At 44.7% G+C, this 20587-nt stretch overlaps 1 protein-coding gene across 1 annotated transcript; it reads left to right on the plus strand.

The window, feature by feature from the left end:
• The first annotated feature begins 18643 nt into the window (after positions 1-18643).
• On the plus strand, positions 18644-19738 carry LOC104586195 (uncharacterized protein At1g08160). The gene has a single exon (XM_010243353.3). The coding sequence runs from the start codon at positions 18669-18671 to the stop codon at positions 19467-19469; it is 801 nt and encodes a 266-aa protein (XP_010241655.2). The 5' UTR covers positions 18644-18668; the 3' UTR covers positions 19470-19738.
• Positions 19739-20587: the final 849 nt, after the last annotated feature.

Here is a 20587-nt window from a genome sequence, read left to right on the forward strand (position 1 = left end):
CCCAATTCTGCGTCCCTACACAGATGGTGGGTCGTATCTAGGAAAAGTGTGTCTGGTTAATGGTTCTCCGCAGCTCATGCGGATATGCTGAAATCAGTACTGGAATCCTGGAACCTTGAGAAGCATATTATTTGATACCACAGCAACCAATTTGCTCAAGCCATGTGCCTGGCACTGACCTTACAGAGAAATTTTGGCACCTAAGTACTTTTGATGCCGATACTAACAATCACCTATGTGCTTTAATTGAGCTAGAGAGGGGTATCTCTAATGGTGTTGGTAGTTAGCCAAAAATGGAGTTATGGTTAGCATATCTTGGAACCCACTGAGAAGTAAGAAACAAGTCTACTTGGTATTCTTCTTTATTTCCCAAAGCTGTGAGTGAAATGAATGGCTACATCTTTCAAGGGCTACTGTTAGTTTAATTTGATCTTGGTACAATAGTAAATCACTGTAAACAAGGAGTATGTGCTTGAAACACCAAAACTAGGCCAATTGTGGCTCATTTAGACCCATCCCAAGCTTACTATAGGACTCCAAAATCTTGATATGAGCCATGGTTCTGGGAGGAATATCCCATTGTGGGTCATCAATTGACAAGCCCAAGTCATAAATGACCAACCAACCAGAGGCGACTTCATGTGGTAGGAGTGACTTCTCTTTCCAAGTACTCATGTTTTTGGAATTTTATAGCACAAAAGACAGGCTTGTTACATGGATATCATGTAGTGTAGGATCTCCACTGTCCCAAAAGCAACCTAGCTATGTTTGTGCCATATGCACCAATCTCTGGATCAGTATATTTAAAAGCTATATTTTCCCCATGAAATTAAACTATTTTGATATCTATTAACCAATGTCACATTGTTTTAACAGACCTCTGAGCCCAAACAAATCATGATTTTGAAAATTAACCAGTCTTTACCATCATCCTGTTAGTCTTTGGGACTCTTTGCGCCGAGTCCAGATCTGCTATCCAGAAGACCCTACATCCATACATCGTACAACCGCATCATGACAACATACAAGTACAAAACATGTTTGAGATGTGTTGCTGTAGCATCTTGTGGGTAGCAGATCTGATCCCCTCTTCTCCCAAGTCTCTTTCTGTATATACCAAGGACCTGGGAAATTTTTCACTCTTGTAGGGATGACAGTGGGTTGGGTTCTGCCCGATTCAGAATGGAGTGACTTCAGGTTGGGTATGGGGTTGAGCCAAAATCATACCAAACTCCCAACCAGTTTGACATCCCTGCATGTGGCTTGGGAAGAGAGGTGCAGAAAAGGGATCTGCAGTTGTATATCATCAATGAAAGAAGATAAGGTGTCTGCTTGTATCATGGACCCAATAAATATTTAGGTCGGCTTCTAAGTACAGACATTATAAGGAGTGTTTTTCTACTTGGGCTCCATCATTGTCATTTCCAAGCAATTGGATCTTTCCTTTAGCAGTTAAGAGCTCGACTTACATCTAAAATATAGAACTGACTTTGGAGACCTGGTGTACAAGTAATATCACAGTAAATTCACTTGAAAATGCTGCAAAGCAAGGCTTTTCTGGTTCTGTTTATTTTATTTTGTTGACAGCTCTCCTGATTGGCTTTGCCTTTTCTTTCCGAGGATTTGCAGACTTGGAGCTATGGTGTTTGTGACAATATTTAGTTTGTGATAGTTTCTGTATATTGTAGGGTAGTCACAGTCCAGTTTTCTCTATGTTAGTTTGCTGTTTTGTGTCTTTTAGTTTTAGCTCTGTTTGTGTTTGGTTGCTTTGGTGGCTGTATCAGGTTCTCTTTTTTTAATAAAGTCCCTTTTCCTTACCAAAAAAAGAGTCAATTGAAAATGAATCTTACCTATTTCGGGCTTCAGCTTTAGTCCCACATTAGTGTAGAACCACCAACAAGATTACTGTAAGTGGGTATCTTTCTACTCAAAGAAAATAAATGGAAAACCTCTAGTAATTTAATTGACCCATGCAGGCATTTTACTCCAAATGATTTATTTTAGGATTTTTTCATTGCTCAGAGTGAAGTATTTATGAATTTTTTTGGTGGAAGTCAGAGATTAATTGAAACATATGATTTCTCTAAGGACCAGGTTTGGACTGAGATGGGCATCACTGTATGGGGATTGGCCTCTTTGATAGTGCTTCCTAACTCATCAATGCATTGAGATGGTCAATGAAGTGGGAAATGAGAATTTCAAATAAGATATGGTATTCACAGAGAATTTGGTCTTTTAATGGCAAATTAGTAATGAATAATGATGCCAACTTGTTTTCCAACACACCCACATATCATAGCGATGACTAATTGATTCAACTGTAGTCCATATGTCCACTGATAAGTGACTAAAATTTCAATTTTATTCCATTATGTTTGCATCTTTGAATTTCTAGTATTGAAAATTACCTCTAGCTGCTTCATTTGAGACTAAAAAACAGAAAACATGATCTTCAGAACCAATTTTTTCCTGCCACCAAATCTTAAAAACAAAAGGACAAACTTAGAATATAAACTAGAAGTAAAAAAATGGAAGACCAATAAAGTAAGTTCTTTTTCAATAGCAGAAAGGGACATACTTCATCCAGATCAGAAAGTAGATATTATAAGAGAAAAAGTTACTTATCTGTGAAGTAACCAGATGCTTTCTAGTCGACAATCCAATGGCTATTATATGAAAAGAAATAAACATATGAATGCTAATGAAGAGAAAACCTGAATGAACAAGAATTTTTTGGGGTAAAAAAGAAGCTATCATTAAACTAGACAAACAATGACAAGGCTGAGAGGAGACATTACAAACAGTATCAAGATTAAACCTAAAAAGAAGACAAGATAGGAGGTGGGGGTGGGAAATCCATTCACCACCACAGCACTCTGCACTCGCCAGAAAGTGAGCTAACAAATTCAAGGATCGATCAATATGTTTCCAGATAACCTGGTCAAAGGAAGCCATTTCCCTTCTAATATCTCCCAGAACACATGTCAAAATGTCAAATAGGTGGTGAACACTCCTTTTTTTGTCGTTACATTTATCAGGGTCACACGATCAGCAAATGGGTCTCACACTAATCTTCTTAGCCAATCAATCTGAAACCCACTTAGCCAGTAATGCAGCAAAGGCTTTAAAACTCCCCTGAGCAGGGAACATCTTTCTGTAGGCTTCCATCATTTTGTTTGTTAGCCTGTTTACGTGCGAAGCAACATCAGTAGGGGCAGAAGAAGCAGCCTTCCAAAGATCAAAACCACCTTGTTCCTGTTACACCATAGTAACCAATAGAGAGAACATATTCAATTGTAGTTTTACTCAGATGAGAGTTTTTTTTTTTTTGTTTTTTTTAATCAGTTCATTAATCCATTGTTTGACAGTCCAGGAGTGGGAGTTCTCAAACTGAAAGCCATGGGACATTATTATTCGTTACTCATGATGCTGATGGAAAGACTACTGACTACGTACCCTAGGAGCCAAATCCAGATTCCCTCTTCACAGCACATCCCAGTCGTGCATTAGGCACATCTTCTCATAAATTACAACATACATGAATTGGGATCTGCTCTCACTAAGCGTACCTCACAGCCACATCTTACTGTGTATTGGGAATATCTCCCATGTGAAATCAGGACATGTTGTGAGGTTGGCATGAGACACGCTTTATGAGCAGCCGATCCAGAGTCATTCCAAATGTGCAGCTGCAAGTGCTGTGAGATTGGTACAAGGAAATCTTGCAAGGAGCAAATGAAACTGAACCAAGCAAACTGATTATGTTAGTTAAGGGTGGATTCAGTCCTCACAAAATTGTACTCATACTGTTCTCACGGCCCTTTTCAGCCGTGTATTGAGAAATCTTTATACTTGTATCTTTTTATTCATGGGGAGATTTCGTGCATGACATGGCTGAAAAGGGCTGTGATAACAGCGGAAACACAATTTTGTGAGGACAAATCCGATTTCATGCCGGTTCTATTTCTATGTTTATTCCCAATTAATAATTGGGTTGGAATGTATTACTATTTTACTGTCATTTTTTTAGGTTGCATTATAAAAAATGAAGTTTTAAGTTGTTAATATCACGGGTAATTGTAGATGTCGAATAATTGGGTCTAATTTGGTCAAATCCAATTATCCCGATTAATATATAATCAGTTCGGTTCTAGGGTCCATCTTATTGAACCGTTAATAACCAGATTCTACTCATCCCATCAACAGCTCTATTCATATGTGTCCAATATGGGCCATACACCAAGTGGAAGTCTAGATTGGTCACTTGTGCGGTATATCAATCCATTAGGGGTGCTTAGTCTATTTTTCAAACCGAACCAGGGTTACCAGATTTTGGAAAACTGGTAACCAAAGTCGATCGGCTAACTAATTGACCGGTTCAGTTAATCATTGGTTCAATTCGTCGTCTTTTTGATTTTTTTTTACATTTATAATATATTATAAAAATATATAAATATATAATAAATTAGAAAGATATATAAAATAAATAATTTTATGTATATTTATATATAATGCATATTTATTAATTTATAATATATTAAATGTAAAAATATATATAATATACATAAATATATGTAAAATATATGTATATCGATCGATTTGATTAACCACTGGTTTTCTATACTAGTTAACCAAAACCGAATTAATACTTTCGATATTTATAAATACTGAACCAACCAGTTTGATTAACCAAATCTTCAATTTGATTCGATTCATTTTTTCGGTTTTTCCCATGGTTTTCAAAATCAGACCGGACCGGAAAAACCAGGAACCGGTCAGGTGATCGGTTTCAGTTTTCCCCAAAACTGAAAATTTGCCCAAAACCATTAATTTTGGTCAGCAAACCGCTGATCCGGGTGGTTAACTGTTCGAACAATTTGGACCGTTTTTTTTATCTTTTTTAATTTTTTTGTTAGAACAGTCTAATCATTCAGTTCAAATGGTCAAACCGCTCGACCTAGTAACCGAACCCCTGACCGATTCAGTCTCCGAGTCGTTTTTAAAAACCATGATTTTTTTCTTGTTCACCCCTACAATCCATATCACCATTTACAATGAGTTTGGAGCAAAAGAGTAATTGTATTCCATAATCTTTTGAGAAAAAAAAAGACAAGAAAGATGCTCTGAATAGGTTGATGTGTCATACGGAAAAAACTCGTCAACAGCCCAAGCTGTGGGGCCCAACAACCAATGTAGTGTGACCTTTGAATTGAAATTGTCTAAGAAGTGTGATTTATGCTTTATAGTGAATGGCAAGGGGTGTTTGGGTCAAGTCAAATTAATGGGCCGCTCATGTATATAAGTTTCTTATACCTCCCTCTTATTCATGTCTAATGTGGGATACTTTTTATTTCATACACTACTCATACGTAAATTCCAACATATTTATATTTTATTATCGGTTGCAGTACAAATTTATTTGCACTAGTACAAATGCATGGGAGTGCAAATGTGAAAAAATGGAAATTCTTATTTAATTTTGTTTTGGACTTTACTTTATTCTGTTTTATGTGTTAATTTATTTCATTTGTATTGCAATCAAACAAAATAAGTTAAAATTTGAAACAAAAATAGGTTAGAATTTACACTCAAATCATTTGCACTGTCATAATTTTGTATCAGTACAAATTTATTTGCATTGCAACCAAACACAGCCTAAAGCAATCATAAATTTTGAGGGGCATTTTCTAATGTGTATGATTTTGCTTTTGAAAACAAAAACAATTGTTATATTAGTAAAAATTTTGAAAACAAAAACAACTTCCACATGTACATGACAAGGTCTTTGTTTTTTCTATAAGATTGCTAGGTTTTTGTTTTCTAGGGTAAGACCAAACAAGCAAACATGCCCCATCTAGTATAGTGCATTTAACAATTTTTTGCTCGGCAAGGGGAAGGGTTTCATGAGCGCTTCATTGCTCATAGGCTCATAGCTGGGCTGGCTGTACAAATTTCACCCTTAGTATGTGTTACCCAGCTTAATTACTCTGGACTCGGTTTGCTGATAGTAGGCTTGATGGACCGGACTAGGCCCAGTCCAGACTCAGTCCTGGGCACAGTGCTTCCACTGGTGACCTCACTCTCAAAAGTCAAATCAAATCCGCCCCCTCTGTTCTTATTGGTTGTGAACAGACTAACTAGAGTTGAATGACCTCTTTCCCTCAGCAGTCAGCAGTCAGCACAAATATTGCTTCTCGTCAGCTGGGTCACACTGAGTCACTCAGGATTCAAAAGCCAGATAGATCCCCATCACCCAATTAACTGGGCCACTCTTTGATGGAGTTGGCGCTCTAAGGTGTCTCATTCTCATTGATTAAACAATTTTAGTCTCTAAGAGAGCACTCCCAATGCAAGATTTGTCTTTTCTTAGACTCGTGGCTGATGCATCCAAGCCAATTCATTTTTACCATGAAGCTTTTATTTTTTTTCTTTGCAACATTATTGATGGTGTGCAATCTGGTCGGTCCTAGCTGTCAACGATCTTGCCTCTGATTGGAGCAACAGAGGGGCCTGAAACGGAGAACAAAGTGGGGAATCTCCGGGGAGGAATCCGGTGAGATCACTCCTCGTGCCGAACTGTTGCCTTTGCCATGTGTTGAGTGGTTACGAGGTCGGGCCAAATCTTCCTTCATCAATTGCCCCCCACTCCTCGTGCTAAGGGTCTTGCCCTGGCGCGGGGAGTTCCCGAGGTGGCGGGTGGATTTGTCCCGTACTTTGGCTTAGTTGACTGATAGTGCGAGGTGCGTCGTCAGGATTTTTCGGGTTTCTCGAGCGCCCAAAAGACGGGAAACACGCCGATCTGCCTACAAATGTTGATAGACGTGACAGCGCGTGCCTTATTTCAAAATTCAAAATGCGCGCCGCTAGGAGACGTGACAGCGTGCACTTTATTTCAAAATTCAAAAAAGCGCGTCGCTAGGAGATGCGACAGCGGGCGCCTTTTCAAATTTGAAAACGTGCCGCTACTGCCTTTAATGTGAGGAGACGTGCGGTCAGTTTCGAGAGACATGTGGCCAGTCACGTCTTGGTCTCAGGAGACGTGCGGTCAGCGCGACTGAGTCGTTGATTCTTGGTTACTGTGGGTATAAATAGTGGGGGACCCCAGTTGCTTTTGTCACTTCTGCGCTTTGCTTCTTGAGCTCGCGTTCAAGCCTTTAGTTCGCCTTCAAGGTCTTTTGCTCGTGTTCAAGTTCCCGTAGTCCGTTCAAGCATTTTTTCGGGTGAGTACTTTCCTGGAATCCATCTTCTCTCCCCGATGTCTAGCTCGGATAGCTCAGACGGTTCTTCAAGGGGGTCAGATGCAGGTTCTACGAACCGAGTTGCATCCTCTGATGGTCCTAGCGAACCGGAGGTAGAGCTCGAGGAAGAGTTCGAACCCGTAGACCGAGTCGCCTCGGGTAGCTTGGCGTCCACCTCTCGTCGAGGTCGGACGTTAGACAAGTTCGGTCCCTCGACCATGACGCTTGAGGGGCTCCAATCCCTTATTACCTATTACAACTTGCCTGGGGAGTACGCCTACTTCATACCTTCGAGTAGCTTTCCTTGGGAACACGGTCCTGAAGAGATCGTGATATTCCGGGAGCAGCTCGCTGCGGGGCTGCGACTGCCTTTCCATCCCCTCCTTGTCGAGGTCATGAACCACTTCGGCGTTACTGTCGGCCAGCTTCACCCGAACTCCATTCATAACTTGCTGGGGACAATCTCCCTATTTTGCGAACAGGGCTTTCCTTTAGACTTAGAGATCTTCTCTTCCATCCTAATGCTTAAGAAGCAAGTGGGTCCCCTTCCCGGGCGTAGGCGGGCGTATTACCTATTCCCTGCCCGGGTTTTAAGCTTTTACATGAACTTCCCAACAAGGTCCCGGCGTGGAAGCGGGACTACTTCGGGGTGTGAAGTGTATTGGGGTGGTCGTTTCGAACCGGGTGGGGAATGGCCGCCCCTGACTCCGGTGTTATGCTTGATAAAGAGACGGCGAAGGGCCTCCGGCAATGGGCACGGCTTGGGCTAAAATGTCATCTTTATCTGTCGGAGGCTAAGCTCATTGAGGCCGGTTTGAGTTTGGGTAGGTTCCTTACTCAGGTTTGTCTTTTGTTTTGCTTTGTTCTTTCGCTTTTTCCTGATGCCGAACTCATTTTGTAGGTGTGATGGACTTAGAGAGGACTCGCGGTGGGCACTTGTTTCACAGCATGAAGAGGAGGAAGCGAGTCGCCAAACGAACTCGTGCCGAGGTGCCCCGAGACGCGGAGCCCGAAGTACCAGACTACCCGTCTGTGGATCCGCCTAGGGAGCCCGAGATGGCCCCTCCAGTCCATGAGGCGGCAGGGGCTCCTTACGCCGAAGCTACTTATACGGGGGCTCCTACTTACTCTGAATCAGCTTACACGTGAGTTGGGCCCTTAGGCTCGGGGGCCCAAGGCGAGTTCAGGAGCGTGTTGTCACCGAACCACGCTCTGCAGAAGAGTAGGGAGGCCATCTATCCTGAGGAGGTCACGGCATGGTCCGAGTCAGGCTCAGGGGCCCAAGGCGAGTTCAGGAGCGTGTTGTCACCGAACCACGCTCTGCAGAAGAGTAGGGAGGCCATCTATCCTGAGGAGGTCACGGCATGGTCCGAGCTTCCTTTGAACCAGGTAGCTTGTCGTGCTGCCACTCATGCCATGGTGGTAAGTCAGATTTCTTGTCCGGCTCTTTGCTTTTATCCTTCTGTCATTCCTTTGATCACTTTGTTATTCCCCTTTTGGTAAGTGAATTCTTCAATCCATGCCTTGGCGGCCCAAGTGGAAAGGAGCTCGAGGCAGGCACGAGCTGCCGAAGAGGCCTTCTGTGCTGCCGAGGCGGCTTCCCGAGCTGCTGAGGCGGCTGCTCGCGCTGCACAGGCCAGGCAGGCGAGGTCTTAGAGAGATGTTGAGGCCATGGGTGTTGTGGTGAAGCATATGGTGGACCTGAGGCTGGACTTGCAACATCAGATTGAATATCTTCAAGAGGATATCAGGGAGAGGACACAGATTTTTTCCCAAGGCATTGAGGATGCCAAGAAGAAGGCTGTTGATGAGTACATCGCTTCGCTGCGCTTTGATGACCTGATGGTGGACTCGTACAAAAAGGGCTTTAAACTAAGCCGGTGAATGATCCGGAATACATACCCCGAGCTTGATATTAGTGCGATATCCACCTCGCGCATTACTCAGGAGATGGCCGACGCCGCTGATGGTGAGCCAGATTCCGAGGGCGAGACAGGACCTTCGGGTGTTGTCGAAGTGCCTTCTGATGAAGAATAAGCACCTTCGGGCCTGTGAGCTCGATATGTATTTTTTTTGTTCGAAATGTACACTCCCTTATTTTGAAATGGAATCTCTTTTGACCATATTTGCCGAACTGACCATATGCCTGATTTGTTTCTTGGCCGGGTTACTGCACATGCGCGGCCTTCTTTGGTGTTAATACTTAGTCTCTGAGATGCCGATGTCCCTATTAGTTCGTTGTCACCACTTCGTTAGCTCGGCATCCTAGCCCTTAGGCTCTGATAGCGATTTTGTCCACTTCGCTTGGTGGTTATAGGTAGTATCGCCTTAAGTTGACGATGTTCCACGCTCGGGGTACTTGTTTGCCCTCTAAGGTTTTGAGCTCGTATGCCCCCCCGAGCACTCTCTTTACTCTGTATGGCCCTTCCCAATTTGGCCCAAATTTGCCCACGCCGGGTTCGGGTACCATGATCTTACAGAGAACCAGTTCGCCGACGCGGAAGCTCAGCTTCTTTACTCTAGCATTGTAGTACCGAGCTACTTTTTGCTGGTAGGCTGCTGTCCGGATGTGCGTGAGGTCTCTTACCTCATCCAGTAGGTCGAGGTTGGTACGTAACTCGTCTCCGTTTGTCTGATCGTCATATGCTTCTAGTCGCAGTGTAAGTATTTCGATCTTCGCCGGGATTACCGCTCCACTGCCATAGGTGAGGTTAAAGGGGGTCTCTCCCGTGACGATTTTTTCCGTAGTTCGGTGAGCCCATAGAACACTTGGTAGCTCGTCCACCCACAACCCTTTAGCTCAGTCTAGTCGTGCTTTCAGTCCGCGGAGGATGGCTCTGTTCATTACTTTTGTCTGACCGTTTGCCTGCGGGTGTGCGACTGATGTGAAGTTCTGACGAATTCCCATATCTTGACACCATTCTTGGAACTTGATATCCTCGAACTGTTTGCCATTGTCGGAGATCTGTACCCGAGGTAGACCGAAGCGACATACTATGTTCTTCCAAAAGAAGTTTTGTATGTTTCGGGCTGTAACTGTTGCCAGAGGTTCAACTTCTATCCACTTTGTAAAGTAATCTACCGCCACCACTAGGAATTTCCTCCCACCTGTTGCTGGCGGGAATGGCCCCAGGAGGTCGATGCCCCATCGCGCAAAGGGCCATGGACTGGTGAGGTACTTGAGGTCGGCAATAGGCTGATGGTGGATGTTGGCATGCTTTTGACACTTGTCGCATTTTCTGACGAGCTCGATGGCCTCTGCCTTCATCGTTGGCCAGTAGTATCTTTGTCGAAGTTCCTTTTGAGCGAGGGCTCTACCTCCCAAGTGTCCGCCGCACAGACCTTCTTGAGTGTCGCGGAGCACGAGCTCGGCTTCGGTAGGTCGCAAGTAGCGCAGGTAGGGCAGCGTGTAGGACCGTCGGTACAACCGTTCGTCTATTATGACGTATTTGGCTGCCTGGCGCTGCACCCTCTTGGCTGCATTGCGGTCCGCAGGGAGGGTTCCATCTAGCAAGAAGCTCGCGAGTGGGTCGATCCAGCTCGGCTTTGCTTCAAGGACGAGAGCGACCTCCTCTGCCCCACCGAGAATGCTAGGCCGAGGTAAGTCCTCTATGTACACGATTCTCATGGTGTAGTGACTTGTGCTGGCTAACCGGGACAGGGCGTCGGCCTCAGTGTTCTCTGACTTCGGTATTTGCCTGATGATGTGTGATTGGAAGTTGAGCAGAGCCTCCTTTACTTTCGCCAAGTAGGCGATCATAGTCAGCTCGCGTGCTTCGTATTTGCCCGTAACTTGGTTGACTACAAGCTGGGAATCGCTGCAGATAACTATGTGTTTTGCCCTTACTCTTTGCACTAGGTTCAGTCCGGCTATCAGTGCCTTGTACTCCGCCTCGTTGTTGGATAACGCGAACTCAAAGCGTAATGCGTATTCCAGTTTCGTGCCACCTGGGCCGTGTAGTATTATTCTAGCCCCACTGCCCTGTTGGTTTGAGGAGCCATCTACATGAAGGATCCAGGGCTCCTCATCCCAGCTCGTGTTTGTCCTAACCAGGAGAGATGCCACACTGGCTGCTACTTCACGGGGTTCAGACTCTGTTGGCTTGGGAGCTCTGTGCTCACCCGAACTGGGGATCTCGGGCTCGACCGGCCTGGGGACTTCGAGGCTGAACGTGCATTCGGCGATAAAATCTGCTAAGGCTTGGGCCTTAATAGCAGTTCGTGGCTTGTACTGGAGGTCGTACTCACTGAGTTCGATGGCCCATTTCGTCATTCGACCGGAAACCTCGGGCTTGTGTAAGACTTGCCTCCGAGGTTTGTCAATCAAGACGATGACAGTGTGAGCCTGGAAGTATGGGCGGAGTTTCCGAGCTGCTATCACCAGTGCATATGCTAGCTTTTCTATTTGCGGGTACCTTGTCTTTTACTAACATAATAGATGGGTCGTTGGACCCGATCTACTTCTTTTATTAGTACTGAACTGACCACCTCGTCGCTTGCCGAGAGGTACAGTTCCAAGACCTCGCCCTCCTCGGGCCGAGCTAAGATCGGCACACTAGCGAGGTAGTTTTTTGCCTTTGATCGCTTTGAAGAAAGGCAGGCAACGGTCTACTGATTTGGACATGAAGCGGCTCAGAGCGGCTATGCAACCGTTTAGCCTCTGAACCTATTTTACTTTTCGGGGTGGTCTCATATCTAGGATGGCCTTTATCTTGTTCGGGTTGGCCTCAATACCGCGCCGGTTGACAATGTACCCTAGGAACTTACCCGAGGTGACACCGAAGACACACTTGTTAGGGTTTAGTCTCATGCTAAATTGATACAGAATTTGGAAGACAGAATCTATGTCTTGTATTAATTCCTGTGAAAACAGCGTCTTGACGACCTTGTCGTCTACATAACATTCTATTTTCGTGCCAATTAAGGGCCGAAACAGCCTATTTACAAGTCTTTGGAAGGTCGCCCCAACATTTTTAATCCGAAGGGCATGACCTTGTAGCAATACAGGCCGAACTCGGTTATGAAGCTGGTTTTTTCCTCATCGGATTGGTCCATTCTGATTTGGTTGTAGCCTGAGTAGGCGTCCAAGAAGCTTAGCAACTCATGTCCCGAGGTCGCATCCACTAGGCGGTCAATTCTAGGGAGGGGGAAGCAATCTTTCGGGCAAGCTCGGTTCAGGTCGGTGTAGTCGACGCACATGCGCCACTTGTCGTTTGCCTTTTTCACCAGCACTGGGTTGGCTACCCAGCTCGGGTAATGAACTTCCCTTATGAAGTCTGTTGCGAGGAGCTTTTCGACCTCATCGTCGACCGCCCTCTAGCGCTCTGGGGCTAAGTTGCGTTTCTTTTGTCTAACGGGTCTGACTACAGGTTCAGTATTAAGTTTGTGAGTTATAAGGCTGGGGTCAATACCGGGCATGTCGGCCGCAGACCAGGCAAAAATATCTAAATTTTGAAGTAAAAAACTCACCAGTTTGGTTCGTAGTGGTTCCTTGACGGAAGCACCGATCTGTAGCATGCGAGCTGGGTTTGTAGCCGAAGTCGGGATTGCGACCATTTCCTCTGTGGGCGAAGCTCGTTCCTCGCCTTGCTCCGTAGGTCGCTCTAGTTCAAGGTCATCGGCCGCCTTGGTTTTTCCCTTCAGGGCGGCAACATAACACTTGTGGGACTCAAGCTGGTCGCCCCGCGCCACCCCCACACCGAAGTCTGTAGGGAACTTCATTGCCAAATAGTATGTGGAGACCACTACCCGCAGGATATGCGTAATTGGCCGCCCTATTATGGCATTGTAGCGGGAGGGGGTCGCGACCACCAGGAAATCGTGGTTGAGTCTGACCGCACAAGGCCATGTGCCGACTTCCACAGGTACTGTTATTTTCCCGAGGGGCCTGACTTCCTCTCCGCTGAAGCCCACTAGAGGAGTGTTCGCGGGCTTCAGCTCGCACTTCTGCAACTGTAGCTGGTCAACTGCTGACTTGAAGAGGATGTCTGTCGAGCTGCCCGAATCCACGAGTACGCGCCTGACCTCGAAGTTACTGATCCTTAGTTTTATGTCAAGCGCGTCATCGTGGGGATAGTGGACCCCTCGCGCATCGTCTTCCGTGAAGAAGATCGGTTCTTCAGTCTTCGGTCTCTTTGGAGGGTTCTGTTCCTCTCGGGCTGCTTCGCGAACTGACATCCGGGCCGCTGCCGACGTACACCCTGCTACCACCGAACCTCCCACTATTACATGGATGGTTCCCCGAACTGGCCTCTCTTCCGGAGGCTGTTGCTGCAACGGTTCGGCTAGCCTGCTGCTGGATTCGGGGGCATCCTTTCCATGCTCCCCTTGCCGACCTGCCTTATTGTTATTATTATTATCATGCTGTACAAAATTCCTCAAGTATCCGCGACGGATGAGTCCCTCTATCTCCTCCCGAAGATTATTACACTGTTCGGTACTATGACCGTGGTCTCTATGGAAACTACAGTACAAATTTTTATTTCTCTCGTTTGGATTCCCCTTTAGGCGAGGTGGCCACTTTGCGTATGGGGCGTCTTTGATCGTCATCAAGATCTCAGTCCGCCTCGTGTTTAACGGTGTGTAATCCGTCCGAACTGCTAAGGGAGCTCGGAATAGCTGGTTCGACTTCGGCTCTCGTTCCCGCTTTCGGTCCATTGGTTGATTTCTTCCTCTGTTCTCATGAACTTATCCGCGAACTTGAGGAATTCGGCCACGGTTACGGGCTGGTTAGCTACCATGTGTCATTTGAACTCTTTGTGCGTTACTCCTCTCTTGGCCGCCGCGAGCTGCACCGCGGGGTCTAATTGCGATATCTGTGAGCACACTTTATTGAACCGCTTGATGTAGCCCCGGATGGATTCTCCTTCTCTCTGGACTACTCCGAAGATGCTTTCCTCGGTTCTGGGGCACCGCTTGCTGACGAACTGGGCCCAACATCTTATCAACTCGGGGGCCAGGTTCCTGTACCAAGTGCGGGCTACCCCCCTGAAGGTGGTGGTGAAGGTCACGCACATGCACGATTCACTGGCCCTAGCGAGGTGCATTTGGGATTGGAAAGCATCGACGTGGTCGTTGGGGTCGAAGGACCCATCATACTTGTCCAAAGGTGGGAGTTTGAAGTCTCTAGGCATGGGGACTGCCAGGAGTTCTGATGCGAGGGGGGAAGGAACTGAGAGAATTGGGGCAGCTTTTACCTCGTTCGAGCTCGTCTCTTCTTTACCTCTAAGCTCGGGCAGCACACGGGTGGTAGTTCGGCAACTTCACCGGCGCCTTCGTTGCTGAGTGGGCCTGGTGCTGGCGTTGCTAGCCTCTGTGTTGCCAAGCTTGATGGGCCCGGGCTGTTGGTAGTCTCTCGCCAGGACGCTGAACCAATTCTCTGTCAGCAGAAGCTCAGACTTTGAGTGTCGGGATATTGACTTGGCGGGCGAGGTGCCCGACCCGCCGGCGAGCTGCGAGGCGGGGGTGATCTTTCTTTGCCCTCGACCCGGGGATGAGGCCTGGCTCTTGTGAGGGTTTTGAGGTTGGGAGGCCTCTCCTCGGTGACGGCGTCCACCCTGAGGGGAGGGCTTAACCGGCTTTGGAGCAGGGTGCCGAGGTGGAAGTAGTGGTTGGTTCAGAGGCAGTTGGGGGAACTGCTGCTGATAGTGATACTGGGAGATGTGGTGCAGTACTTGGTGCTGTTGGAGCTGATGTTGCTGGAATTGTTGCATTTGGGCTTGCATTGCCCGCATGCATTGCATCAGATCGTCCAACTGGTTCTGGCTGGTCGCGAGGGGGACAACAGTTGGTTCAGTAAAGGTTGTTTTGATAGGGGATGGAAAGGGGATGCTCATGGCAGAAAGGTCTACGGGCGCCACTGCTTGTGGCACATTCAAGCTGGGGATCCCATCCACCGGAAGGGGGATGGTGAATTGTCCGACGCACACCACGGGGACTTGAAGTTGTTCCCCGGTGGTGTTCATCTCCGTGCCACGTCCGACATTGCTGGAAGAAGCCATGAGTGTTGGGGTTTTTGGAGAAAAGAGGTTATGAGAGTTTTAGAGGGAGGCTTTTAGAAGTGTTTCCCTCAGACGACGCTAATTGATGGTGCGCAATCCGGCCGGTCCTAGCTGTCAACGACCTTGCCCATGATTGGAGCAACAGGGGGGCCTGAAACGGAGAAGAAAGTGGGGAATCTCTGGGGAGGAACCCGGTGAGATCACTCTGAAGCTCAAGTTAGTATTCTCTCAAAGGCAAGATAAAACCAGATGGCGCAAAGTTCACATACCTTGTCTTCGGGTGGTAGAGAGCCTTTTATAACCACCTCGCGCACTCACTCCGAGGCTTCTATCAGGTCGGGTATGATTACTTCTGTGCTTCTGCTAATTCGGGTGTCATCACCTCTGCTGGGACAGAACCGCCACTGCTCCTTGTCATAGCCGTCTCTATAACTAGAGATGGCGGTGGCAGGTGGCAGTGGCAGGTGGCCGTTGGAATGCGGCTGTCAAGCGTCAGATCCCAAGTCAGTCAGGTGTGCCGCCCCTGGATACGGACTCCTTCGGTGTCAGGTACGGTTTGTTCAGTTCGGTGTCTCGGGGGCGAAGTGTTGGAGTGGTGTGCGAGGTGAAGTCTTGAGTTCGGACAGTGGTGTGGCACGAACTGCCATGGCGCAAGCCAGTTCGGGTTGTTGCCCTTTGTGTTCGTAAGGCTAGGGAGAGCTCGGACTCCTTGCGGGGAGTTTGGACCACTGGTTCCTCCTTTTGGAACTCACGCCTTAACGAACTATTGTGCCGAACTGTTGCCTTTATCACGTATTGAGTGGTTACGAGGTCGAGCCAAATCTTCCTTCATCAATTATGAAGACATTATGACGTTTTTGCAAGCAAAAGAACTCCAACTGGAGTATTCGCTACAATGTTGGATTGCCACCGCGATTCCGAACATAAAAAAAGTTGGGTTGGATTGTCACTATATGTGCCTACGTCTGAATGTGATTTTTTTTCTGGAGCACTTGCCCAATAGGCAATAGACATCTCCACATCTGGATTCATGAGAATTAAGTATTCAAGAACCAAAGTCCAAGACCCTTGCTAATTAGGCTCCTGGCCCATTTATTTCTGCCACATGAATCATGGGGCCCATCCAAAATTGTGCATAGGCTCCCAGCACCTTATACTGAAACTAGCGAGACACCCGTGTTATGTAAAGATTCATGATAGTATGTATAGATTTAGATGAATTAATTTAAATTTATTGAAAATTTTTGGCATAATAATTATTAAGAATAGTACTTTGAAATAATTTAAACTTTTATTGGATTCATAAGTTAATTGTTGATTTTAAAAAATAATTAAATTATGAAGAAAATTAGCCCTATACTTATATCTTTTATATTTTAGACAAATATAGCCCTAACTTAAAACTTCAAACTTCAAAGAACCTTACATTCCTAAATGTTACTGAAATTTCATCAACCGCTAGCCTGTAAAATATACCAATCCTTAACTTTAAAAGACCCTATTATCATCAATATTATAATGGACTCAAAGCCATCTCGATTCCTCTTGATTTCGCTCCTGTAAATCATAGCAACAAGCTGGCCTTCAACCAACCCTTTAACTGCTATAAGGTATAGCAACTATAGATCTTGAAACCACCCTTTATCCCTCATTTGTTGTCCATGTTATGCCATAAACCACTCTAAACTTTGCAAGTCTGAGTTGGGATTTCCTCCTTAAAATTTGTCCTAACATGCTTTTAACATGTATCACCATAAAACTAGGACCCACCATGTCTCAGATGTGCATACATAGCTAATGTTTTAACATTTTCTTGCTGGGAGCAAAAGCTGTCTCAGATGTGAACGTCAATAAAATTTTTAATATAAAATGAGAAATCTAATTTCTCTTGAACTTCCTTAATTACTTTCACTCTCTGTTTCTCTCTTATAACTTTTACCATAACCAATCACAACCAAAGGATTTTTTCCCCCACTTAGAAGGCATCCTAAGTCATTCTCTCTACTCCATTTTCAAGAAACCGGTAAATATACCCTTGCAAAAATGATGGATTTAGGGTTGTTTGGTTTATGATTTGAATTAGAATCGGAATCAGAATGGTCTATTCCTATATCAGACAAGAATGGGAATAAGAATTTAAATCAACATGAATGAAATTTCATTGGTTACAAATTAATCTAATCTTTAGTATTTACTTATAACTTCCTTCTTGAATATGACAAATTTGTCTTTTAAGTGGTTACATTTAACAATTTTAAGTGTACAAATAACATATGGGGTTATTTTAGTCACCCAAGCTAAAATTCATCACACATGCGAGAAGGGAGAGGCTAGAGGAGGTGTCAGCAATGCCGTAAGTCTTGCACGCAACTTGAAGCGTTGGCATCTACCCATACATTGGGATTTGGGAATGTCTCACACGTGTTAAATTCATGGGGAGTGAGTGCCAACGCTTTCAGGATGCATGTAGAGTTTTTATTGGGAGGAGATCCCATATCCATTTTACTGGGCGTTCTACAGCGTGGATTGTTTTTAGGAAACCATCTAGTTTAAAAATAAATTGTTTTTTCAAAACAAAAACATGTTCTTGTTTAAAAATTTGTTTTTAATATCGTGCTATATAAATCATATAATTTCTATATTACAAAAATTTGTTTTTGTTTAAAAATTATTATTTTAATGGTTTCAAAAACATTTAGTGGTTTTTTTAAACAAAACTAACTTGTTGGACACATTCATCTAGCCATGCATAAGGAATATCAGCAATATAAAGTAGAAGAGATATTCCTAATATACGAGTTGATCAGCAATGTGTTGTAGCCAGTATAGAATGCCCCCTAATCCCTTAATTATCCACAGTTTTCTTTGTTCAACATGCGACTGCAACTCGGTTTGGCTCTCTCCCAAACAGGAGTGACCAGCCCTCAACTTCAAGCTAGGGTTTTTGACAAACATCTTAAGACCTCTTCTTGGGCTTGGGTTGATTGATTTTGATCCATCCTCATCGGACTGAGCCACATTAGCCTGATCCAACATGTGCTAGCAACACCCAGCACAGGTGAAGTTGGGGCCGGGTCATGTACACTTGGATTCGACCTACATGTTGGATCAGGTTTTGGGTTGACTACTGATCTCTTCATGGTTCTGGGCCTTAGTAGCCCCCCACCTGACCCAACCTCCAGATTTCAATCTGCCCTTTATGAGATTGGAATTATAGGCTTACAACCAGAATAACTTGGAGCTGAGGCAATTAAGATTTAAGCCCCAGTGAAGCATCGCTTAAACCTCAATTTATTCCAGGAAGAGTAAAGCCTATCCATCAACATGTTCGGTCATATGTCAACCTGGAATTCTCGGGTAGCTTGATCTTCATGGATGAAACAAAAAGAGGCACATTCTCTAATTTGATTTAACCAGTCACTGTCCTACAATGCTCCAAGCCCAACAGAAGGAATTCAGAATTCTTCCTCTAGAGGCAACACTACTCAACACAAAAACAGTTCCAAATTCCGCTCAACCTTTTTTTCTTTTTTCTATATATACAGAACTAAGGCTAGCTCTAACATGTACTCCATCTTGCAAAGTTCAGACCTCAGACCAAAAAGCATCAGAAACCATGGCTGGCCCGGCGCCGGCGGCCCCAAGGAGCACGCAGAAAGCCCCATCAAGTCGGCCGGGACTCCTGCGAGCCAGTGCCATCACCATACTTGCCTTAATCATCCTGGCGGGCCTTGCCGTAATCATAATCTGGCTTGTGATCCGGCCAAGGCGATTAGAGTACACGATTGAAGATGGCTCCATCCATGGTTTCGACCTGAAGTATAACCATCTCAATGCTTCGTTCGACTTCGTCATCAGAGCCTACAATCCTAACAAGAAGGTCTCTGTGTACTATGACTCCGTGGAGGTGGACGTGTCCTACGATGACCAGACGCTGGCCATGGATGTGGTGGAGCCATTCTTCCAACCTCATCGTAATGTAACCCACTTCCAGGTGAAGCCCGTGGCTCGGTTGGTGCCACTACTGGGGTCGGTGTCTAGGGACCTCAGGCTCGAGAAATCATCGGGAGGGGTGGAGCTGGCGGTCCGAGTTAAGGCCAGAATTCGTTTCAAGGTTGGCATGTGGAAGTCCACAAAGCGCACCTTGAGGGTCACATGCTCACCCGTTGTGGTTCATTTGTCATCGTCTTCCAAGGTGTTCGACAGGGTCTACTGTGATATAGATCTTTAAGGTGGTTCAAATTTGTCTCGCTAGTCCATTTTTGGACCGGGCTTCTCTATATTTTTGGTTCATTGTTTGGTTGATTGAGGGCATGGCCAATGGGCTTTCATTTTTCTTTATTAGTTCTTTATATTTGTGTTTGTTTTTTAGGTCTGTTGTGGGGTTTTGCATCAGAAATTCAGAATTATAAAGGGCCTTCAGGGTCTGTTATACCTTGTACAAGCAGAGAGTCTTTGGGTTTGGTTTGGTTTGGACTAATTCCTATTCCTTCTTGCTTTAACTATAATAAAGCCCCTTGGTGTATAGGTTATTTGAAAGCATCATAACAAATGGGAAAAAAGTAAATTTGCCACGTGGCAATGTTGAAGCTAGGGGGTATAAACTTGCCAAGGGGCTTGTAACAACAACTCACAACCATTAGGCTGAGTTTGGAAGGAGTACAAATGAAAATATGTAAAGTGTAAAACCTTATACTTTGTATTATTTTGTATGTATTTATGTTGTCATGTTTGCATTTGTACTTTTTACAAATTGAGCCTTACACGCTGTATTTGGTTGCAATGCAAATACAAATATGTACATCATATATTTACCCATTTTTTGGTTCATGAATGCAAGCACGTTCACATTTTAAATCATTTTTGCATTCATTTTGTTTGTTTGAAATTGGTGCAAAAGTGTGGGTCCATCATTAAATGCTCCAACAATCTTATACTACCATGCATTAATTTTGATAAAAAAATTATTTATCAAAAGAATACAAAATTGTATAAAAAATAATATGTATAATAATACTCTTTTTTTCAGAAAATACATTTTTATTTTGATAATCATTATTTTTTTACGATTCTCAAACGCAAACCGAAATACATAAATACTCCAATTCGTCATTTATATCACAAATAAACAGAGCCTTAAGAAAGTGACACTGGATAATGGATATTGAACGAACAACCATTCTTCTGTCGTCTAATTGAAGACTTTCATTTTGAGATGAGATGACTGGGATGGGCAGGACAATCCGTGAGGTCGCCTAACATTGCCACGTAAAAATAAAATAAAAGAAAAGAAAAAAACAAAGTCATTGATCAACCGTTCCGTTGATTTTGGCCCATTTGCATTTAATT

Source organism: Nelumbo nucifera, chromosome 2 (genome assembly GCF_055504915.1).
Source record: "Nelumbo nucifera cultivar China Antique chromosome 2, China Antique-T2T, whole genome shotgun sequence".
NCBI lineage: Eukaryota > Viridiplantae > Streptophyta > Magnoliopsida > Proteales > Nelumbonaceae > Nelumbo > Nelumbo nucifera.